At 48.0% G+C, this 25528-nt stretch overlaps 1 protein-coding gene across 1 annotated transcript; it reads right to left on the reverse strand.

Annotated features, from left to right (window-relative positions):
* Positions 1-7484: 7484 nt before the first annotated feature.
* SLC25A10 (solute carrier family 25 member 10) lies at positions 7485-25044 on the reverse strand. The gene is made up of 11 exons (XM_075279371.1): positions 24907-25044; positions 22129-22248; positions 20577-20691; positions 13830-13878; positions 11103-11144; positions 10938-10981; positions 10783-10853; positions 10602-10694; positions 9009-9086; positions 8864-8920; positions 7485-8177 (listed from the first exon to the last, which is right to left on the reverse strand). Exons 1-11 carry the CDS (start codon positions 24994-24996, stop codon positions 8076-8078), a joined length of 861 nt encoding a protein of 286 aa, XP_075135472.1. The 5' UTR covers positions 24997-25044; the 3' UTR covers positions 7485-8075.
* Positions 25045-25528: the final 484 nt, after the last annotated feature.

Below are 25528 nucleotides of genomic sequence, written 5' to 3' on the forward strand. Positions count from 1 at the left end.
TAGAGGTTATGTTCACACAATGACATTAAATCTGACATGGCAGATCCCGTAGGTTCTGGCCCCTTCTATAGGTAACTAAAGGATGGTCACCTATCTGGGGACCTATATCAGGGTCAGCTTTCAGGATGTCCCAGGTGTTTCTCAGGACCTGCAGCACCTCTTTATTCGCAACTGCCCTTTGGGAAAACCATGATGTAAGAAAAACGGATGCCAACTATTCCAACTAAGCAAACAATTAGTGGCCGTTAGTGTTGAGCGAATAGTATTCGTCGTATACCACTGCTCCCATAGGAATGCGTGTAAGCGGCCGTCAAATATTCACTGCGCTTAACCCCTTGGTGTTTGGCCGCTTACACGCATTCCTATGGGAGCAAGTTATTCGACGAATACTATTCACTCATCACTAGTGGCCGTACTTTTTCTAAAGATAGTAGTGCTTAGTCGGCCGGATGGAGACTTGTTAATTATTAGGTCCAGAGGATTCCCTTATTTCGGAGGTAAAAAAAAAATAGGCCCAATTGATTGATATTTGGGGCGTCCACGAACTCCTTAAATTCTTGTTTAGTGCCCCCCCATAACAACAGGACATCATCGATAAACCTGACCCACAACAGTATGGATGATGACTGAATTTCCATACTGTCCCCGAAGACCACCTGTCTCTCCCAACCAGCCCAGGTACAAATTTGCAAAAGTTGGGCTCCCCCTTGCAACACCCCTGAGCTGGGAGAAGAGGCGGTCAAACAGAAATGTATTGTGGGTTAGGATAAAGTGAAGCAGTTCAACAGTAAAGGAGTTATGCGCCCCTAGAGCGCAGGGTAGCCCAATTCTAGGAGTGTCAGTCAGTTCAATACTACTAGTAGAGATGAGCGAGTACTGTTGGGATCAGCCGATCCGAACAGCACGCTCGCATAGAAATGAATGGACGTAGCCGGCACGCGGGGGGTTAAGCGGCCGTCAAAGCGGAAGTACCAGGTGCATCCATTCATTTCTATGGAGCGTGCTGTTCGGATCGGCTGATCCCTACAGTACTCGCTCATCTCTAACTACTAGTGGTTTAGTTATAGCAGTTATCGTGTGACCGCTGCGGAAACATTTGAAGTTTATGGAACGTTTTTAAGCCACTAGAAATATCGGTGGTGGCCATTAGTTCCAGGTCCATATACTACATGCCTGAGGATATCATTATGCATAGTCTCCATATTAGGCAATTTACTATTAACCCTATAGCATATTATCCATTGTAGGATCAAATTATCTCCTTGGTTGCCACTATAGATGAGCGAGTAGTGAAATATTCGAGATTCGATATTCGTTTCGAGTAGAGCCTCAATATTCCACTACTCGATCGAATATCCAATCCCATTATAGTCTATGGGAAAAATGCTCGTTTCAGGGGAAACCACTGTTCGACTAAAGGAGAGTCACCAAGTCCACGAATAGCAGGAGGAGAGTGTTTAGGAGGAGCAAAGTGCAGTTAAAGCGCATGGACCTCATTATAGTCTATGGGGTTTGTGCACTTTAACTGCACAGCGCTTGCAGTTGCACTGATATTCCGTTTGTCTTTGCTAGTCGGGAGAGCTGGCAGCTTGCGTTTATGCAGGAGCTGACTTTTTCCTCATAAGAATGCATTGACCAGCGTTGATTGGCCGAATGCTATACAGTGTACAGCATTTGGCCAATCAACGCTGGTCATTGCATTCCTATGAGAAAAAGTAAGCTCCCTCGTAACAGCAAGGACTAATTTTAATCGCACCAATAAAGATTGAATTGTTTGAGACGCCCCATGATGGTTTACTCACCTATCCTTTTGTTTTATCTTATAATACGGAATCAAAGTCAATTTATATTGTGGCCACTTGATCTCCCAAATCCATCACCACGTAACTAGTCAGACATCTACTCAATCCTAAGCACATACAGGGTGTCTAGACCATATACATGATATCATGGCATTCATCAAGTCACACTCATATATTCCTTAAAGTTTGCATTATAAACAGACATTACACAACAGACGTGCGAGTTACTTGGATTTTCTTCTACAAGTGTACACAAGACTCTAGATTAGGCCTTCTACTGTTTACAGCGGACTTTGTTCAAGAGGGGGGTGGACAATATCCAAACTCACCTCCTTGCACCAAGCTCAACTTCCCTTGAAACCTTCAATCAATTACTAACTTGGCCCTTCTATGTCTGTATTATTCTTACAGAATTTTTCCACATTGGCCTAAAAGTTTTGCACAGCACTGTAGATCCAATTTCTAGTTTCTTGTTCTCCATTTCCACCTGGCTATGGTCCACATTGCCGTCTTCAGATCTATCATGTTTTTGTCTCTGCTGTTCATGTTAGGTGCAGTAGTACAGATTAGGCTTTCCATTAGGCCCTGTGCCCACTACTGTATGCGGGCCGCAGGGCCGCCGATAGGCCAATACTACTGCTACTGGCGTCAAGGGCCCGGCCAAATTGAAAAATGGGGTGGGGGGCGGTTTTGGCCCGCCACCGTGTGCCGACCCCTGGCGCCCGCAGCAGTCATATGTCCTATTCCAGAGGACGCAGATCTGAGTTGATCATATACACGGCTGAAGCGAGGAGCTGACACAGGTCAGGTCCTTGCTTCACGCGTGAACGCCACTTACTGGCAGTGTAGACGCGATGTGATGACGTCACATCGCGTCTACAACTGTGCGCCAGTAAGAGAGAGAGGCGCGCAGAGAGCTGCGAGGGAACGAAGGAGAAGGTAAGTGTAATGTGAAACTGGGGGCAGATGATGAAGGAGAGGACGGCATGAAACTGGGGGCAGAGATGGAGGGGGGACATGACACTGGGGGCAGAGATGGAGGGACATGAATCTGGGGGCAGAAATGGGGGACATGAATCTGGGGGCAGAGATGGAGGGGACATGAAACTGGGGGCAGAGATGGAGGGGGGACATGAAACTGGGGCAGATGAAGGGTGTATATGAAGCTGGGGAGAGATAGAGGGGGGACATATAATTTACGGGTGACTGTAGGAGGATTATACAGTGTGCGGGCACATGAAAAATTAATGAGTGGGCGGAGTCAACATAACAGTGGGTGGGGCTAAATTTCCTGCAGCGCGCAAAGCGCGCCGCACATTTTATCCCCCTTTTAGTTCTTCAAAAGTTGGGAGGTATGGGTACAGGGGGCAATGGAAAGATTTTAGAGGGTGGACGTGTGGGGGGGGGGGAGAATTGTTGGGACATCGGGTGTGCGGCACTGCGGAGAGGGAACTGGGGCAATAATATATAATATATAAGTTTTTAGCTGGAGAATAATAATGATGTAGGCTGCTATGTTACTAGCATAGCAGCCTGTTTGGGGGTGGGACTTTCACTGTAAAGGAGTGTTCACATTGTGTTTTTGGCCTCCCTTGCCGGGATACGCTGGTAACCAGTCACAATCAGCTCCCCACTTATCCCTGCACGGAGAACCCCCCCCCTTTTTTTTATTGGCTAGTTCTTTGTGCAGGGATAAGTTGACAGCTGATTCTGACTGGTTACCAATGTATCCCGGCAAGGGAGGCCAAAAACGCAATGTGAATAAGCCCTGAGGATTTATTAGGAGGCTCTTATACATGGTGTTGGCTCTCTATAGGCGCTGTCACACGTAGCAGATTGTACCTGCAAATAGAATCTGATTAAACCTTGTAATGCTGCTAAATAAAGGGAAATGTAATACAGAATTGGTATGTCGCAAAATAAGGTAGTTTCAAAATGGCGGGGGGGGGGGGGGGAGGAGAGGCAGACACTTAGGCTGTATGGGGCCCCAAAATTCCTGATGGCGGCCCTGCCCGCACACAGATCCATATAATACACAGTCATGGGCTGGCAGAAACAAAAGGGTCAGTGTGCTGGTCGGTAATAACCTGGATATCACATGGTCATGGACAAGGGGCCTTAGGGATAATATCAGGGGTTAGGATCAGACTTCTAGGGAAAGATTCAGGGTCAAGTACTGCCTATTCAGTAATCATTTGGCCACCCTATAACCCCCATCATCGGACTACTAGAGATGAGCGAACGGCGTTCAATCGAATTGGTATTTGATCGGATATCAGGCTGCTCGAGATATTTGATTCCAATCGAATACCACGCGGCAAATGCACTAAAAATTTGTATCCCCTCCCACCTTCCCTGGATCTTTTTTTTGCACCAATAACTGTGCAGGGGAGATGGGACAGGAACTACGACAACGGAGGCATCGGAAAAAGTAATTGGCTGGCTAAATCAGGTGACCTCCACTTTATACGATGAGTGGATTTCAGATTCAGTTCATATGAGACTGCTACACCACTATATCTCAGGTATAGTAGAGTTGACACCGCGCTGCTACATCTCAGGTGTAGCAGGGTTCAGCGCACGGCCAGCTCTGCTGCATCTCAGGTGTAGCAAAGTTCAGCGCACGGCCATCTCTGCTGCATCTCAGGTGTAGCAGAGTTCAGCGCACGGCCATCTCTGCTGCATCTCAGGTGTAGCAGAGTTCAGCGCACAGCTCCGCTACACCTGAGATGTAGCAGAACTGTGTCAACCCTGCTATACCTGAGATCGGACCACAATGGAGACTGCTGTGGACCGATCTTAGACTCCGCCTCCTCACAGACCAGCCTCCGGCAGAACCAACGTTGATTGGCTGAATGCTGTACACTGTATGGCATTCGGCCAATCAACGCTGGTCAATGCATTCCTATGGGAAAAAGTCAGCTCCTGCATGATTAGTGGCGTAATACAGGGACTTTGGTGTGTTAGATGCCCCCAGACATGCTTCACCTGCTGTCCCAGTTGCATTCCAGAGGTGTCATCCTCATTTGCTGAGGTGTCATAGTGGACTTGGTGACTCTCCTGAGTCGAAGAGTGGTTTACCCTGAAACTAAGCATTTTTCCCCCATAGATTATAATGGGGTTCGATATATGTTCGAATAGTTGAATATTGAGTTGAATTTGAAATGAATATCGAATATTTCACTGCTCGCTTATCTCTACTGACTACCACCCCCATCCTGACCCAGTCATCTACTGGCCAGTGTTATGGTAGGTGCTTCATATTTCTTGCCTATTGGACTGTCTGGTTGTTTCGGCCCTACGGTACGTCATGAGCTTGGAGAGACCCTGTTAGTCCCCAGGAGAGGGGATTCTAATACGTGAAGTCCAGTCCTGCTATTGTGTCCAGCCGACCCCATTACAGCACAGGATTGTATTCTTCTGGATTACAGGGAAATCCCATAGACCAGGAATTCTCAAGAAAAAAGTTCCAACCAAGTGCCATCACTTATAAAGATCGACAAAATCTGGATCTTTTTGGAGCCTCCGGCAGATTGATGGAAGGATCGGGTCAGCAGGCAGCAATGTAACCCTGGCAGTGGGGTCTGTGGAACCGCACCGGACTCATTATATAATGTCCTTCATGTGATGGGTCCTGCTTCAATGTGAAAGGGTAACACCTTTTTTGTCAAAACTGAATTCCTTTTTGTCACCACAGTCCACACAAACAAGGGGAGAACATGCAAACTCCTTGCAGATGTTTTGTTCTTGGCAGGATTCGAACCCAGGACTCCAGCGCTGCAGTGCTAACCACTGAGCCACCATGTTGCCCCATTATCACCTCTTTTTTGAGACATGACTTGGCCATAACGTGCCCATGTTGTATATATAAAATATACAGAATCTGACAGATTCCAGAGCATTGCACCAAACCAAGATTTGCTGGCCCTTCTGGGACTTGGGAGGTGATCCCGGGACCCCACCCAAATGTTCTGAAGAGATAGCAAGTATGAATAACACCCCCACCACAATATAATGCCCTTACTGCAGAACTTCCAAACAATATACTGCTCACTTGCAGTATAATGGCCCCTTCAATGACCTACACACAGTATGATCCCTCCATATGCAGAATAATGACCAAACCCCCCCACCTTGTACTCGCACATGCAGTATAATGACCCCTTTAGTGCCCCACGTTCAGTATAATAGACCCCTTTAGTGCCCCATGTTCAGTATAATAGACCCCTTCCACAGTAAAGTCCAGGAGGGAACATGGAGCTGAAATTATGGTATTACTCACCGCTTTGGCTCGGGGTCTGTTGTGACATCAGCACTCAGAGGACGAGGCAAGAGGGAACAAAGCATAAAGCCCCATCAGGGCCCCTATATGCACTTTAATGACCCCCTCAGTGCCTCCAGAGACTGGTTTAATGACTCTCAGTGGCCCCCATGTGTAGTATAATGGCCCCATCACACAGTAATGTCCGGAGAGCGAGCAAGGTCCATTATTCACGACGTAAACACTTGCGCCCAGAGCACATAGGGTGCAGGGAACAGAGTGGTAAGTCATGAAGAGGGTTGAGCGATCATATTCGGAAAAGATCGGATTCCGATCGGCGATCGAGAAAATTTTGCGATCGCGATTGGAATTCCGAACACGATCTTTTTAGGTGGGATCAAGATCGGTGATTATTTCCCACAATGCTTTGCTACTGGCCAAGCATTGTGGGAAAAGCTAACAATGTTAGCCTTCACACTGAGTATACGCTCCGCTCATTCTGAGTGTGAAGGCTCCGCTGCTGTTCCATAGGAATGAATGGAAGCAGCCGGCACACAGCCTTAACCCCGTCCATTCATTCTAATGGGAGACTAGCTAACATCCCTAGTAGCTACTTACCTGCAGAGATGGCTGGTCCAGTGCCCGGTGTTCTCGTTTTTCTTCGCCTCGCTGCCCCCGCCTCCCAGGTTAGTGTTAAAGAGCTAGGAAGGCGGGGCTTGTGTCTTAGGAGAGTGTGGGCGGGTACAGGGCAGGGAGACGTGATGTCTCCACTCCCAGTACCCGCCCACACTCTCCTAACCTGGAAGGCAGGGGGCAGCGAGGCGAAGAAGAACGAGAACACTGGGCACCGGACCAGCCATCTCTGCAGGTAAGTGGACACCAGGGGGGACTAAGTAGCCAGAGGATTAAAAAAAAATAAATCTTCTGGCTACTTAGGGATTAAAAAAAAAAATCACTACACAGCGTGGATTCTAACAATTAAAGCGTTCAATTGTCAGATTCCATGCTGTATAGTGAATAGGATTGTTTTTAAAATCCGATCTCCGATTAGTAAAAAAAAAACCCATTGACTTGCATTGGGATAGGAATTGGGATCGAGATCGGGTTCGAATGAAAAATGATCGGAAATCGGATTTCAAAATCGATCCTGAAAAGTCAAGATCGGCTCAACCCTAGTCATGAATCTAACTCTACGGTGAGTCTATGGGCACCTCTAGCAGTACGAACAGAAGGACTCGCTGCACGTATACCCTGGTAGGTCAGCCCGTGCGCTGGGGGACGTGTTCTCAGCCACAGCACAGACCCCCAGGGTTTCTCCCCTTGGGCACATGTACTGTAGGTTCAGACCCACCACCATAGATGAAGTTGCGAGTATAACACAACCCTCTCTCCGTAATAAATCAGTCCGTTTAGTTTTATTATCTTACAATAAAATACTTTTTACTGATTTCATTAACACTATGGTTTCCGTCCCCGGCGATATTAACCGTATTACCAAATCACAAGGACTTCCAATTAAAACAATTAATAGACAATTAAACAGCCAAGGTATCCGGTGAACCCGATCAGCAGGTCTGGACAACAACAAAAAGTTATGCGTTACGACAACTTATCGGCTACCGTAGAGTAGATGTAACACCGTGTCATCCAGGGAGACCCATCACATACTAGAAGGCCGCTGCGCCTTCCTGCAATTTTGGCACCAGGTCTACGCTCTGGTCACCCATGGTTCACACAGAAGGGTCACTGCACAGTTTTTTAAGTAGTGGTATCTAGCGAGGAATCACGTAGATTAGCAGATCTACGGTTAAGGATCACATGGGATTTCATCTAAGTCCTAGTTGGTTGGAGACGTCTTCAGACTGTTCTGTGCCAGTCTTCAGGATCGACTCCACTGAAGCAGATCCCGTCGGTCCATAAAGAAGCAGCGATACCGAGGACACCGCTGGTCCACGTGTCCTGCTCAGGATGAAGCGTAGGTAGGATCCGTCGCAAACCCCAAAGCCCCAATATTACGCAGGAACAGGGATTCCAAAATATTTCCGCAGCTGCTCCAGGAACACGAAGGTCAAAACAGTGTGAGGGACGAGTCTGATACCGGCCGGAACAAGACCCTGAAACCAAAAAAGAGGAGGCGGTCACAAAACCGTGGAACTGTAGAAAATTTAAAGTTACCTAAGATTTTATATTAACTAGATTTAAGAATTTTTGCTGATTTTAAAATTATTTTAGAAATAAACTAAATAGTAATTGCTGCAATTTTCACTCTGGCCACCAAGCTTAAATAAAATTGATGCCCCATAAACACGGGTTAATCCAGAATGGAAAATTCGGTCTGATTTTCCAGCCAGGAAATCGAACTCATATGGAGGACGGTGATCTAGGATACCAAGAGTCCCTACCTGAACGCAGCTTCACTTCACTTCACGTCAAGGAGGCAGCCCTGTGTTCATGGAGCCTGACACTAGCCAATACTGAAAGGGATTACTTTGCAGCAGTCACCTCATTTACAGCCCAAACAGGATTGCAATATAACCCCTCTATAGATAACACCACTGATCCATCATTACATCACTACTAACAATAGATGATGTCACAGCTTGTCTCCTCCCCCCTCCCCGCACAGAGCATGTCTAGAAAACTCTCCCATAGACCTCAATAAGTTGGCTCCATTATATTGCGGTCTATGGCCATGGAAGAAGCTCAGGCAAGATGGCCGCCCCATAATCACATACAGAAAACACAACTTAAAAATAAATAAATGGTGACATGTTCCCTTTAAGTGCCCCGGATTAATCACCTTATAAAAGGCCAGCGGTCCCAGCTTTGCCGTCTCCACCGCGCAGTGTACGACCCCCTAAAACACAAAGGGTATATAGTAAGAAGGTTGCGACCGAGTAATACGCCATATAATCTAGCGGCCTGTCAATGGACACGGGTCTTACCCTGTACTCCCCCTTGGAATTCATCAGTCGCGTTTTAAGGACGTCCAAGGGTTGACAAAGGAATGTAGCGCATCCGCCCTAGGTGGGGAAAAGGTGATTAGATTCTTATCACGTGAACGGATTTGTACAGGTTATGGAAGTAGAAAAGCTCAAATATGGACATTGACATTAAAAAGGTTTTCTAGACAGTGATGGATGACCTATCCTGAGGATACTACATGAATTTATGATGGTGTGGGGGGAAGCCGCAATGTTTGGGTCATTGCTGAGTGTTAAAGGGATCCTATCATTCACACACTATTTTTTCTAGGTACCACGTCGGAATAGCCTTAACAAAGGCTATTCGTCTCCTACCTCTCATCGTCTTCTCTGCGCCGCCGTTCGCCTAGAATCCCGGTTCTTGACGGTATGTAAATTAGCTCTCTCGCAGCACTGGGGGCTGGCCCCAGTGCTCAGACAGCACTGAGGGCGTCCCCAATGCTGCAAGAGAGCTCTCTCCAGTGTCGCCTCCATCTTCATCAGCAGCGTCCTCTTCAGCCTCTTCTTCCGGCAGTGGCTTGTAACTTCTAGGCCTCAGGCCGAGAAGAATGCGCATGTCCACAGGTCACGATAAAATGGCCACTTGCACAGTATTGTAAGCGGCCATTTTCTCGTTACAAGTTACAAACCACCGCCGGAAGAAGAGGCTGAAGAGGCCACTCCTGACGAAGATGGAGGCGGCGCTGGAGAGAGTTCTCTTGCAGCATTGGGCCTGCCCCCAGTGCTGCGAGAGAGCGAATATGCATACCGACAAGAACCGGGATTGTAGGTGAACGGCGGTGTGGAGAAGATGACAAAAGGTAGGAGAAGAATAGCCTTTCTTAAGGCTATTCCGACGTGGTACCTAGAAAAAAATAGTGTGTGAAGGATAGGATCCCTTTAATCCGCGGTGTTCCTGTGTGCCTTCAAGGGATGACCTATCCTGGAAAACCCCTTTAAACGTCCAAAGTTTGATATCTACTAGGCCCTCATGACAACACTTCCTGCTCCCAAGTGAATGGGAGAAAGCTGCAGTACCAGTCATGACCACTACACAATGCACTGTGACACCTTCGATCACCTGATCAGTGGGGGTGTTGGGAGACCGACCTGATACTGATGACCTATTTTAAAGGATAGGTCATAAATATTATATAATACTATTATGATGATGATGCTGCTATGTTAACACAGTATAGGTTTCATCTTTGCGCTGACCCACAGGGCTGTGCAAAAGTTTTAGGCAGGTGTGTGTGTATTCTGCAACGTAAGACTGCTTCCAGAAATAGAAGGGTTAACAGTTTATATTATTAAAATTATGTGAACAGAGAAAACTTAAATCCATTAATATTCGGTGTGGCCTTTGCCCTTTGGAGTCCTGGAAGCGATGAAATGGCCCCCCCCACTGATCTCAACATCATCCAGTCCGTCTGGGATGACAAGAAGAGACAGACGGATTGGAGCAAGCCAACATCCACAGAAGATCTGGCCATGATGGAGGCGGGAACAACCTCCCTGCCGAGAATGCTACGTCTATAGACACTGAATATCCATGGAGGAAACAAAAATACTTACTGCAATGGAACTGGCCAAAAAGTGTGTGAAAATGTTGTCGGACAGGAAACCCGTGTTCAGGACAAGCTGCTTCGCTTGATCGTAACAGGCCAACTGCGAGAGACGAAGGGGCGGACATAAGAAGACAGGGAAGAAGGATTCAGACAATTCCGATAATCTGCACGGACATACGCGGCCTCACCTGTCCCACCGTTACTAGCGCTCCTCTGCTGGACGCCATGGTGCCCCCCGAGAAAAGCTTCCGGAACCCCTCTAAAGAAACAAAAGCAGAACGTTATCCGACACATCCACGGAGCGGGGAGTGTTCTACGTCCACCATGTTTACCGTGGAGTTACCTTCTTTAATGACTCGGTACATGCCGTCTAGTGCGTGGGCGTAACTGGCGAAAGGGGAAGAAATACGGAGGTTAGGAGCCAATAGAAAAACAAAATGGAACATAAGAGGCTAGTAGAGAGGACGAATGGGACATATAGGACTGCCGATTTCAAATTGTATCTTACTTGCGTCTCAGATGTGCCGGCAGCTTCATATCATTCTGCATCCTGAGGGCAAAAAAACAAAAAATACAGATATAAAGGGTTAATAGAAAAATCTATAATACAATTGATCGCAAATTCCATCTATTTCAAAAGATTACAGAGAGTTGGGGTTTTTTTTGGAACAGGCGGAGGAAAATCTTAAAATCCTCTCCAAAATTCATCATGTGCACATGCCCTGACTAGTTGACGCGGGTAACAAAGACCATCTTACTATTAGCATATACACTCACCGGCCACTTTATTAGGTACACCTGTCCAACTGCTCGTTAACACTTAATTTCTAATCAGCCAATCACATGGCGGCAACTCAGTGCATTTAGGCATGTAGACATGGTCAAGACAATCTCCTGCAGTTCAAACCGAGCATCAGTATGGGGAAGAAAGGTGATTTGAGTGCCTTTGAACGTGGCATGGTTGTTGGTGCCAGAAGGGCTGGTCTGAGTATTTCAGAAACTGCTGATCTACTGGGATTTTCACGCACAACCATCTCTAGGGTTTACAGAGAATGGTCCGAAAAAGAAAAAACATCCAGTGAGCGGCAGTTCTGTGGGCGGAAATGCGTTGTTGATGCCAGAGGTCAGAGGAGAATGGCCAGACTGGTTTGAGCTGATAGAAAGGCAACAGTGACTCAAATAGCCACCCGTTACACCCAAGGTAGCCAGAAGAGCATCTCTGAACACCGCACAGTACGTCCAACTTTGAGGCTACAGATGGGCTACAGCAGCAGAAGACCACACCGGGTGCCACTCCTTTCAGCTAAGAACAGGAAACTGAGGCTACAATTTGCACAAGCTCATCGAAATTGGACAATTGAAGATTGGAAAAACGTTGCCTGGTCTGATGAGTCTCGATTTCTGCTGCGACATTCGGATGGTAGGGTCAGAATTTGGCGTCAACAACATGAAAGCATGGATCCATCCTGCCTTGTATCGGTAACGGTTCAGGCTGGTGGTGGTGGTGTCATGGTGTGGGGAATATTTTCTTGGCACTCTTTGGGCCGCTTGGTACCAATTGAGCATCGTTGCAACGCCAAAGCCTACCTGAGTATTGTTGCTGACCATGTCCATCCCTTTATGACCACAATGTACCCAACATCTGATGGCTACTTTCAGCAGGATAATGCAATGCCATGTCATAAAGCTGGAATCATCTCAGACTGGTTTCTTGAACATGACAATGAGTTCACTGTACTCCAATGGCCTCCACAGTCACCAGATCTCAATCCAATAGAGGAGCATCTTTGGCATGTGGTGGAACGGGAGATTCGCATCATGGATGTGCAGCCGACAAATCTGCGGCAACTGTGTGATGCCATCATGTCAATATGGACCAAAATCTCTGAGGAATGCTTCCAGCACCTTGTTGTATCTATGCCACGAAGAATTGAGGCAGTTCTGAAGGCAAAAGGGGGTCCAACCCGTTACTAGCATGGTGTACCTAATAAAGTGGCCGGTGAGTGTATTCACACTATGGAATTTGGGGCCGTCTTCCACCTCAAAATCCTATCCACAACTGATCGGGATCTGCGTCATATTGCTTACTGTGGTTTCCATGGCTGAAACACCGAAAAAAACAAAAACTGTGGCCTTGTACTGGATTAGCCCCATCGGTGCAGATTTATTAAAATGGTCTTAAAGGGATCCTATCATTAAAACTCAATTTTTTGTCACTAACACGTAGGAATAACCTTAAGAAAGGCTATTCTTCTCCTACCTTTAGAGGTCTTCTCCACGCCGTCGTTTCGTCAGTATACAAATGAGTTCTCTCGCAGCACTGGGGGCGGGCCCTAGCGTTCAAACAGCACTAAGGGCGGGTCCAATGCTGCAAGAAAACTCTCCAGCACCGCCTCCATCTTCTTCAGAAACGGGCTTTCTTCGAGTCTTCTTCCGGCGCTGGCTTCAAACTTCTAGGCCTCGGGCAGCCAACTGCGCATGCCTGCCGGCCACATGAAAATGGCCAGTGCCGGAAGAAGACAGGGAGAGGCCGTTCCAAAAGAAGATGGAGGCGGCGCTGGAGAGTTCTCTCGCAGCACTGGGGACGCCCCCAGTTCTGTTTGAGCGATGAGGACCGCCCCCAGTGCTGCGAGAGAACTCATTTGCATATAGAAGAAAACTAGGATTTATATCGAACGGCGGCGCGGAGAAGACTAAACTAAAGGTAGGAGAAGAATAGCCTTTAAGGCTATTCCTACGTGTTAGGGACAAAAAAAATTGAGTTTTAATGATAGGATCCCTTTAAGCAAGACCATTGCCATTGCCCATAGCAACCAATCACAGCGCAGCTTTCATTAGTCATTGGTTGCTATAGTTTATTAAATCTGCCCTATTGTATACGAGACGAACGACACGTGCAATCCCACAGCGGAAAGTCAAGGCTGAGCTTCGGCCTCCCGCCATGGGGGCTCCACAGGGATGTTTTTTGGAGAGGATTTTGAGGAACAACACCTCCTCAAATTCCGATATGTGAAGGTTTTGATAAATGAGGCCCATGCGCCGTTTCAGTCCTGCGTGCTACGTGACCCCGACGACCAATCAGTGGTGTCAGCAGTCAATGGGGCGCAGGACTTCCAGCTACGAGGACAAGGCACGAGATCAGACAGACACTGGGGTGGACAATAGAGATATATATATATATATATATAGATATATATATATGACATTTTTTTGTTTACGAATGGGAGGCACTTACCTGACGTTAACCATATCAGCCGGGGTCCCTACAAATCCTCCTGTAAAACCTAAAAACATAAAAGGATTGAGAAGAAATGTAAAAAAAATCAGAAGCAGCCGCCACCGCGAGCGTTCCCACCACCGTCAGAGATCCAGCTGCTGAATAAGACACTGGATATACGACAAACTGACAAGTCCCACAGGCCGGAAGTACAATACAAGATGGCGGCTAATGGGAAGGTCCTGGGAACAGTACACAACCAGTCAGTACTAATACGGAGGTGCTGTGGCGTACAGCATGACGTTATATACGTATTAGACAGTAGGAGTCAGAAGAATATTGATATAGAGAAGACGACTAAGAACCATATAAACCTATGAGGCATCTGGATTGTGACACATGAGAGAAAGACTGACCCCATAGTACATTAGTCAGACCAATAACAGCCAGGGCCGAATGTAAAAGTCATCCCAAACACAGGCCCACCATAGTACTGCTGGTATATTAGGAAACCACGTCCACGTCCGTACAGAAGCCACACATGGCTATCGATACGGTGAAACTGATGGAAGGAACAATTGTGGCAAAAATAATTTGATAGATTAAAATTCAACTTTTATTGACTATACTATTAATGGGATTCTACCATTAAAAAACTTTTTTTTTTCTCTAGGTAACACATCAGAATAGCCTTTAGAAAGGCTATTCGTCTCCTACCTTTGGAAGTGCTCTCCGCTGCGCCGTTCGTTCGAAATACTGGTTTGTACCGGTATGCCAATTAGTTCTTTCGCAGCGAGGGGGTGGGCCCCAGCTCAGGAGATGCGATGGGGGCGTCCCCATTGCTGCTCGAAAACAGACTCCAGCGTCGCCTCTGTCTTCTTCTGCATCCTCCCCTTCCTTCTTCGGATTGACGTCTAACGCCTGCGCAGTACGCTCTGTTCGACGAACTTGCGGTGTCGGCACTATGGCCACGGGCATGCGCAGTACGTTCGTTGAAGTTCGCCGAACAGAGTGTACTGTGCAGGCGTCAGACGTCAAGCCAAAGAAGGAAGAGGTGGATGCAGAAGAAGACAGAGGCGGCGCTGGAGTCTGTTTTCGATCAGCAATGGGGACGCCCCCATCGCATCTCCTGAGCTGGGGCCCGCCCCCATCGCTGCGAGAGAACAACAAACTGGTATTTCGAACGAACGGCGCGGCAGAGATCACTTCCAAAGGTAGGAGACGAATAGCCTTTCTAAAGGCTATTCCAACGTGTTACCTAGAAAAAAAAGTTTTTTAATGGTAGAATCCCTTTAAAACCTCAATCTAGATCAATTGTATATATATATATATATATATATATATATATATATATGTGTCGTCTCACATATGCTACTGTCTTCCTATAATGAAGTTCCATTCAAGAAAGCTTGTATGGTGAGGACACTGACAGCACCAATAGCTCAACACGCGGCGTGTGACACCAGTACTATATCACGGGCAGACCACTCTGTAGGATTTCTCGTGCGGTGTTTGGTGTCTGTCATGAACAGTTGGTGAACATTCCCCCAGGATATTAATGGCAGGATATTCACCTCGACTCAATGTTGGATCTATAGCCTGGGTGGATAAGAAGTTACACACCACCCCGGGGTAATAGGGGATCAGGTAGTCAGAACAAAGACACAGCATACGGGTCATGTACATTATGATCTGACACTCAGATGAGGGAGGTAGTGAGCGAGATTTCGAAGGGTATAACAATGGGACCGCAGGGATAACAATGGGACGCATAACAATGGGACGCAGCTAACACTAATCAGTAATTAGTGACTAGTTCTTTACAAAGTCTCCTGCATTGCCTGATAATATTGTATTGCCTAAGATAACTGCTCTCCTGTCCCCCTGCTTTCTTTTCTCAGCGCGTTTCCCCCATGGACTGTAAGCTATCCTGGGTTCATCAGGAGAAAGTTCTAGGTAAATACAATCGCCCCCTATAAAAACAAAAAAAGTTGCGGTTAAAACCACAATTGCCGGCACCCTGACGGTGGGTGCCGGTGTCTGCGATGTTAAGCCATCGGGCCGGCATAAACGGCTGCTGCATGATGCCCTAACAGCGGCAGCGATCATTCGCCGTTGATAACAAATCGTGGTATACTTGCTCTGGATACGTGACGGTGTCTAGCGCTGAGCAGTTTAGAGAAGGGCAGATAATATAGTTGATTTGGTCTCTGTGTCTTCCTTGTTCCTCCATTTTTATACGGAGGCGATTTTGTCTTTCAAATCTCCAGTTCGGATACAATGGTGTCGCAGATTGTAGATAATTGTGGAGCATGCCGTATATTGTAGAAGCGGAGGCTAATAGGGATACTAGATTTAATAGGTGGTTAAATAACAAATGGCCACTGTTGGGCTTCAAAAACTGCTGTATGCTCCACTAACATGTCATCAACGGCAAATGATCGCTGCTGCTGTTAGGGCGTCATGCAGCAGCAATTTATAATTATGTGATACCAATGGCGTAACAGGTTCCCAATATATGACCATGGTGACCAGTGATTGGCCGCAGTGGTCTACTGAGCCCCTGCACTTCTAGTCCCGAGACTGCTTGGACAAGAAGGAACAAAAGACGTCCTGCCCAGACCAAGGACCAGGTAATGGGCGCAGCATTGAGCGACGGCCTCAGATGACCCGACAAGTCATTACTACACAGCGCGCGCCATCTTTGCCAGTACTTTCTATGACAATACCATCATTATTCTATAGACCTGTAATAATCGTCACAACAATTGGCTAATGACGAACAATCACACAAAGATAGAATTGTAACAAACAATGGCGGCAGTGTTACGGTCTGGAACGGTGTGTGATCGGGGTTAATAACTCTTCTGGGTATAGACATCATGATCCAGAGAAAACATGGCATCCATCGCCTAATAGGACGGGTCTCGAAAGTCCAGAAGGAAAGAGAAATCTTCCATAAGGCTGGATTCACACTGCCATGTTAGGTTCAGCTGTGCTGTGGTTGGGGCAGTAAATATGGCCGACACATGGACCTGCAACTACAAGTCCCCTGTATATGAGTGACATAGATGAGGGAACCATGAGCGAGCGCGCACCCATCTAATACTCTGCCCTGCACGCACAAGTCCCCTGTACATGAGTGACATAGATGAATGAACCATGAGCGAGCGCGCACCCATCTAATACTCTGCCCTACACGCACAAGTCCCCAGTATGTGAGTGACATAGATAAATGAAGCATGAGCGAGCGCGCACCCATCTAATACTCTGCCCTACACGCACCAGTCCCCTGTATATGAGTGACATAGATGAGGGAACCATGAGCGAGCGCGCACCCATCTAATACTCTGCCCTACACGAACAAGTAACCTGTATATGAGTGACATAGATGAGGGAACCATGAGCGAGCGCGCACCCATCTAATACTCTGTCCTACACGCACAAGTCTCCTGTATATGAGTGACATAGATGAATGAACCATGAGCGAGCGCGCACCCATCTAATACTCTGCCCTACACCCACCAGTCCCCTGTATATGAGTGACATAGATGAATGAAGCATGAGCGAGCGCGCACCCATCTAATACTCTGCCCTACACGCACAAGTCCCCTGTATGTGAGTGACATAGATGAATGAACCATGAGCGAGCGCGCACCCATCTAATACTCTGCCCTACACACACAAGCCCCCTGTATGCGAGTGACATAGATGAATGAAGCATGAGCGAGCGCGCACCCATCTAATACTCTGCCCTACATGCACAAGTAACCTGTATATGAGTGATATAGAAGAATGAAGCATGGAGGAAGTGCACACCCATCTAATACTCTGCCCTACACGAACAAGTAACCTGTATATGAGTGACATAGATGAATGAACCGTGAGCGAGCGCGCACCCATCTAATACTCTGCCCTACACGCACAAGCCCCCTGTATATGAGTGACATAGATGAATGAACCATGAGCGAGCGCGCACCCATCTAACACTCTGCCCTACAACCACAAGTTCCCTGTATGTGAGTGACATAGAAGAATGAAGCATGAGCGAGCGCGCACCCATCTAATACTCTGCCCTACACGAACAAGTTCCCTGTATGTGAGTGACATAGAAGAATGAAGCATGAGCGAGCGCGCACCCATCTAATACTCTGCCCTACAACCACCAGTCCCCTGTATATGAGTGATATAGAAGAATGAAGCATGGAGGAAGCGCACCCATCTAATACTCTTACACCCACCAGTCCCCTGTTCTTTAGGTAAATTCTATTCCTGCAAGTCAGAGCTTGTAGTTCCGTGAAATCTTCCTCCAGAAACAGGAAGGTGACGCAATAATGACCCCGCTGCACCGATCACATTTGCACGCAGCTGAGTCATACTGTCACATTGCATTGCAAGATTTACAAACAACCTAGATGGATGCTAACCTTTAAGGAGGTAACTGTAAGGTCGCTATGGGTCAGAGGTTTGGTGTGCCAAATATCCATATGGAAGACCTGTCTGTGCCCGGGGTAAGAAATTAACAGCGTATGATGTCTGCTCCCAGTTCTGCAGTGAAGTCGGGGGTACTACACCTGCACCCCACATCCGGCACATGCAGAAGTTATTGCCCCGACTTACCTGCTGAGCTGCACATGTGCCAGAGGCCGCAGGGAGGAACCCGCTGACATTCACCGGACTTCCGGCTTTTTATCCTGGGCATAGACCGGCCTTCTATAGGAGCACTGGAAACAGTAAACTGCTGGGCCAAGTGTCCCAAACTTACCCGGCCGGTCCTTGTTAAAGGGATTCACTTGGCTAAAAATAAGGACCTTCCTTTTTGTTCATTCTAGATAGCATTGTGAAACATAAGTTGTGGAGGGTGTCCCCGTATATCCATGGTCTGGTCAGAGGGGGCAGTCTATACATTTTATACTATACGTCTCTTTACTTGCCGCTTGTGTTTGTCTGTGCGTCACTCTTGGGCCACGAAGCAACGTCACACAACCAAGAATCATCACGTGGCCCTGTGACTCCTTCACCAAAGGTTAGCGAATGGCATCACGTTGGGACCCCGAGACGGCTGTGACTTCTAGTTGCAGAAAGATTGAGCAAGGTTGGATTGTTTTGCAACTTGAAGTCTCAGTCGCAGAACCCTCAAGGTCACAGAGCATCAACATTTACCTTAGTGGAGGAGTCACAGGACAGCGTATTTAGTTGTGTGACGGGCGTGACTGTATAACCTTACAGAGCCCCGGTCACGGTCATACATCTGGTTAAACATAACAGCTCTCAGCCAGTGCAGTCAGCCATACAGCCAGCAGTGTAAATAATGGGGGACAAGATGTGAGTAGCTACCCAGGGTAATGTCTACGCGAGTAAGAGCGCAGCGTGATAGGATGAGAGGACAACGCACCGCCATACTGAAATCCGCAACCCGCTCTCAGGAATACGACAGATCATAGTAGGGAACATACGCCTCTCCAGCTGTTGTAAAACCACAACTCCCAGCAGGCATACTTGCTCTGCTGTTCTTGGAACTCCCATGGAAGTGAATGGAGCATGCTGGGAGTTGTAGTTTCACAGCAGCTGGAGGGTCGAAGGTCCCCTTACCTCTGCTATAGATAATAGGTTTATATCAGGAGCAGACACTGATAAATAATATGCTATACTATTAGAGGTGACCCGCCCCAGAGATGCTGGTGATCTGCCCCAGTGATAGCAGTGACCACTGACCCCAGAGATGGCGGTGACCACCCACCCAAGTGATGGCGGTGACCACTGACCCCAGAGATGGCGGTGACCACCCACCCAAGTGATGGCGGTGACCTGCCCCAGTGATGGCGGTGACCACTGACCCCAGAGATGGCGGTGACCACCCACCCAAGTGATGGCGTGACCTGCCCCAGTGATGGCGGTGACCACTCGCCCCATTGATGATGGTGACCACCCGCCCCAGATCACCCACAACCCACAGATGAGTTGTGCGGCTCGTACTCTAGTGCTTATACTTACAGCTCTACAAGGCAGACAAAGCACAGAAACGTGTCAGCGTCATCCGACTGCTCTGGACAGAATAAGGACAGGACCATTACCATACTGAGTGTCGCTGTAGTCCCTATACTCACTATAGTCTCTTAATAAGCTCCTTCCCCCTTAGTAATCCTTGATCCCATAGGGACAGTACATAATGGTGGCCATGTAGGATATCCTGGACAATTATATGGGATCTCAGCTGCTCTAGTGCCGGATTAGTATCAGTATTACTAATAGTCATCCCTTCTACGTGTCAAGGAGTTCATACGTGTCCTGTAATCTCTTATAATAACGATCAGAATCCTACGAGTGCGGTATAAGAAGTCATAGCCACAGGAGAATAGTGCGGGGATGGGTATGCAATTTTCACCCTGGCCACTAAGCATAATAATAGATTGACTCTTACCAATTATGAAGGTTTTTTTTTTTATAGCACTAACCTCATTAACATCGCAGACAGGATAATAATAGAAGATAACACCTCTATAGATAACACCACTGAGCCATCATTACTGACAACAGATGACGTCACGTCTTATCTCCTCCCCCTCCCTGCACAGAACATATGGAGACTCCCCCTTAGACCTGAAGGAGTCAGCTCCAGACTATTGCCGCCTATGTCTATGCCGTAAAGCGTAACGCTAAATGTGGTTAACAGAGCAGAAGAAAAGCTCAGGCAAGATGGCCGCCTCTATAATCATGGACAGAAAAATAATAATTCACGCCACACATAACAGTGAATGGACTTACCCCCAAATGCCCCCAGCAGCACCTTCTGGTAGAACGGGAGCGGGCCCTTGTTATCCTGCGCCAGTCGGTCTCTCACAGTCTCATAGATGGCAAAGCGGGTGAGGGAGTATGTAATCTGTAGGGGCAAAGAGGGAGCGGGAGAGGTGATCACAGGGGCGTACCCGCTGCTCCGAGGATGATCATACACTACGTTAAACCTTCTGTCCTGGGGGGCCTCATTAACCCCTTAATGACCTATTCCTTAAAGGGGTTGTCCACAATTTTTTTTTTTTAATGGCCTATACTTAGTCAATGGGAGCTGCGGCTGTATCACGTGACAGACGAACGGGACACCATCGGCACAGAGATCAGGCCGCAGCCTCTTCCCGGGTACCAGACCCCCTTCTGATCACATACAGACCACCCATATGTAAGTCCCCTTTAAATTGTCATGGTCGTGTAGAATCCTAATAAAATGATGAGCTTTGTTTTTATGTTTTTTAACCCCTTATACATTGTGATCTGTGCGGCAGGGGCTATCGTTGGGGTAACGTGCGGTACGGTACACCCAGGCACGGAAGTGGTAAATGAGGTTTTTACACTGATGATTATCGGGCTTCGCACTTGGAAAATAGAAATCCACGGGAAATCATTAAGGGTTAATGGACAGGAAACCGAAATGCAGTCAAGCAGCGGCCGCCAGGGCAAACAAGATAACAGGAAGCATCAATAGGAGCCCGGCCGCACACAGCGTGACCATAGCCCCGTCCCTTACATGTGACTAGTCAGACCGTACATGGGATACTGGGGACTCAAACAGGCACCGGAGGGACAGTGTCAGGTGCGAGCGGGTTCAATGGCAGTTAATATACATGAATCGGGTGGACTACAGTACCCAGAAAAATTAGGGTGACTGTGTACTGTATATTGTGTGGACATCTTGTAATGCCACATGTCTCCTGTAGTGGCCGCTGCCGGAGATTTGCACACACTCACCTATCCCCATCACGTCATTATCCGATCCCCATTCCCTCCTGTGGAAGCGGAAAGGATCACATGATCACTGAGACCAATCAGTGCCCTCGGTGGTCGCCCCCCCTGCAAACGCTACGGCCACTGATTGGTCTCCGTGATCATGTGATCCTCTCCGATTCCACGGGATGAATAATGACGTGCTGAGTATGTGTGCAAATCTCCTGTAGCGCCCACTACAGGGGACATGTAGGCACCCGCAGTCATCCCCAAGTTTGCACTAAATCCTGGATGACCCCTTTAAGGCCACACACACACAATGGTATGGTCCATATGACCCTGAAAACAGAATGGACAGCATGTGGCGGGCATCCGTGTGTCGTCCATGTTTTCCATGGACCAAGCCACAAAAATGGCTCCACGTCCTCGGTCCTAGCGCCCCCATATGGATACGTAAAAAACACCGCCACTGAAATGAATGGGTCCGTGATAATGGATAGCCCATAAATCACATTGGTGGATAGCATGTTAGTGCACAGCAGTAATGATGTAGTGTGCAGCGCAGATACGACCTAGACCTGAGCTCGCCATAACCTCTCACCTGTCTGAACAGCGACGCGCTCAGGCCGTTGTACAGGGCAAGGACACCATCATTTCGGATCACGGTGACGGCCATACCCGTCATCCTCATCTTCACCTCCTGCTGAGTCTGCAGATGGACCTAGAAGTAGAAGTAAAGGCGAAGGCGGTCACATGACAGTCAGCGACTACGACTTACTACTAGCAGAACAGCTCAAAGGTCACACGAGGACTCCGGAGCAGAACTCCTCCGACATTACACAAGCAGCGCTGCTACACACCCGCCATAAAGTGATATGAAGCCATGACAGGAGATGGCGAGGGGGGTGGGGCAGAGGTGAGAAAAACAGGAGTAGGAGATAATCAATGCGATAGGCGATGGGCAGCGCGCCATATACAGCAACGGGCACTTATAAAACCGCCATCTATCCGGAGGAGTGACTGCAGATACCGCAGAATCACAATGATACAGCACAAAGTATTTACACACACACAACTCTGCTATTCCAGGGCACACACAACTTTGCAAGAACAGTGGCGGTGTTGCATGTGTGCATGCAGGAATAGCAGACACATACAACTATGCTATGGATGCGTGCACATACACAACTCGGCTATTCCTGCAAACACATACCCGACTCTGCCATTTAGCTACACGCACACACAACACTGCTACTCCTATGCACACACAAATACGACTCTGCTACTCCTGCACATATACACACATGACCCTGCTATACCTGGCTGCACACACACACACACAACTCTGCTATTTCTGTGCACACACCCCCTACTATTCCTGCATGTACACACAACACTGCTAATCCTATGCACACACAAATACGACTCTGCTACTCCTGCACACATGACCCTGCTATACCTGGCTGTACACACACGACTGCTATCCTTGCAGACACATACACCACCCTGCTATATCTGTGCACACACATGACTCTGCTACTCTTGCAGACATACACACAATCTACCCTACAACACAGCCTCCTTATAACTGATGCATTAAGTTGTGTTATCCACAGATGTAGCAGAGCTCAATGTGTGATTGTTTCTGCTAAGAACACACAACCCTACTATTCATGTGCATGCTTGCAGACACACTCCACCCTGCTACACAGCTCTCTTATAGCCTGCACTTCAATGTTGCATCATCTATAGATGTAGCAGAGCTTAATGTGCGATTGTTTCTTCCGAGTACCACGGCTGAGATAAGACATTGCAACCGGGAGTTGTTGGGGGATTGGGGACTTTCTTCAAGAAATAGCGCCACCCCTGAATGTAGCTTGTCTCTGGTTCTGCAGTTCAGCTCCTGAAATGAATGAGACTAATGTGTAATACCACACACAGCCTGAGGACAAGTGTAGCGCTGTTTTGGGAAGAAAGTTTACTGGAATTTTGGTTATTACCCCCCACGGTGCGGATTCTTGCAGCCTTACCCATTCTATCCCCCTTCATTTGCTGCAATGATATCACACATATGACAACCAATCACTGGCCTCGGCTGTGCGCGTAGTCATGTGACTGATGTATATGACGCCATCGCCGTAAGATTGGAAGCAATTTCATGGGTAAGTGACTGTTTGTTGTTTTTAGATCATTTCCTTCCCTCGGGGAATTTTTTTACAGACTCCATTAAGTCCTTCGGGAAACCACAGAGAAGGCGCCGCGCCAAACTCAGCTCTGCTACATCTGAACAAAACAACTCTGCTGTATAGCAGGTGCAATACACAAAAATAATCCCTGCAGGCACATATGGCTGCTGTATACACATCACGTGCACACATATGGTTGCTATATACACGTCACATGCACACATATGGCTGCTCTATACATGTCACATGCACACATATGGCTGTATACATGACATTCATTCATTGCGGTGCACAGACATGTCCCAGACCCCGGACATTACATCCTGCATGCACACTGCCCTCTATTACACGGCTTAATAAGCATCTGCTCACATATTACACGCAGTAATGAGTATAACATGACCCTGCACATCACTACAGACAGCAGGCGTGACATGTGCTCTATCTACATACTACACAGAGGAGACAGCGTGTGCAACTGTACAGAGCACCGTATAGGATGGAGGCTATACATGGCAGCAGTAGGGAGGTATATGGTATAAATAGTAATGTACATACAGTATATACAGTGCAATATATAGTAGTGTATAATGTTATATAGTATATAGCGTAGTATACAATGTATATAATAGAATCAGAGCATCTCTCAGCTGCGTACTTGGAGGATTGGTCATACATGTAGTAGTAGTACATGTATGTTGTACAGTTAGACTAGGTACTACGGGGTGACTTTGGCGCAGACTCCCGTCACATGACCACAGGTCGCCCTCTCGCCCGGTCACTTGAGTAAATGAATGGGGTGTCTCAGCGGCCACCAGTAGTCACAGCCCCCTCAGGGCCCTCCATTCATTTACATTAGTGAGAGCCGCCGGTAACATGTCAGAGTTATCAGCAGCACAGCGGTCATACATGTGACATATATGACCACTCTGTGCACATGTATATAGGAGATACATTAATATCCATCTAGAACATATGTGACAGCTGCTGGCCAGGTCTATATATGTGCATGGCCATATACACTACAGATCTAACATGTACACGTATGACATACCTAGCCAGCACATGTAGTATGTGCATATGATGTATGTACCATCACACTAGCAGCCCTGTGCAGTATACATGCTACATACATGTACCCCAGCCCCACACATGCTCAGCAGGTGTCTCCCTGCAGCACGGCCCGCGCTCACCTTCAGCAGGTCCAGCGGGTGAGTGCAGCAGGCCGCCCCGCAGGACGCCAGGCCCCCGAAGTACCAGCGGGACACCCTCCGCTCCGCCATCCTCAGCTTCTCCCCGACACCCGGCCGCGCCGGACAGTCCAAGGGCCAGGGGCGGGGCCTGTGCCGCTGCGCCGTGTCCAATCAGAGAGAGGCTGGCCCCCAAGCCACGCCCAGCTAACTAGCAAACCACCTCTAGCCAGGAGGAGGGGCCAACCGGGGGAGGAGCACGTGATGTGGGCGGGGCCGAGAGAGGTCACAGCGGGAGGTCTCGTCCGTCTCACAGCTCGTGGCAAGATGTCCGTGTGTGACATGTACCGGAGACCCGTGTTATAAGACGTCCGTGTGTAACATGTACCGGGGTCCCGTGTGATAAGATGTCCGTGTGTGACATGTACCGGAGTCCCGTGTGATAAGATGTCCGTGTGTGACATGTACCGGAGTCCCGTGTTATAAGACGTCCGTGTGTAACATGTACCGGGGTCCCGTGTGATAAGATGTCCGTGTGTGACATGTACCGGAGTCCCGTGTGATAAGACGTCCGTGTGTAACATGTACCGGGGTCCCGTGTGATAAGATGTCCGTGTGTGACATG

This window comes from Leptodactylus fuscus, chromosome 6, assembly GCF_031893055.1.
Source record: "Leptodactylus fuscus isolate aLepFus1 chromosome 6, aLepFus1.hap2, whole genome shotgun sequence".
Classification (NCBI taxonomy): Eukaryota; Metazoa; Chordata; class Amphibia; order Anura; family Leptodactylidae; genus Leptodactylus; species Leptodactylus fuscus.

What these genes read in the sequence shown, in the direction of transcription:
- SLC25A10 (XM_075279371.1), bottom strand. Translation starts at nt 24,996, where the DNA reads ATGGCGGAGCGGAGGGTGTCCCGCTGGTACTTCGGGGGCCTGGCGTCC. An exon ending in GCGCGTCGCTGTTCAGACAG is followed by an intron (nt 20,692 to 22,128) that starts GTGAGAGGTTAT and finishes TTGCCCCTACAG; the next exon opens with ATTACATACTCCCTCACCCG. An exon ending in CCGGCACATCTGAGACGCAA is followed by an intron (nt 10,982 to 11,102) that starts GTAAGATACAAT and finishes CCCTTTCGCCAG; the next exon opens with TTACGCCCACGCACTAGACG.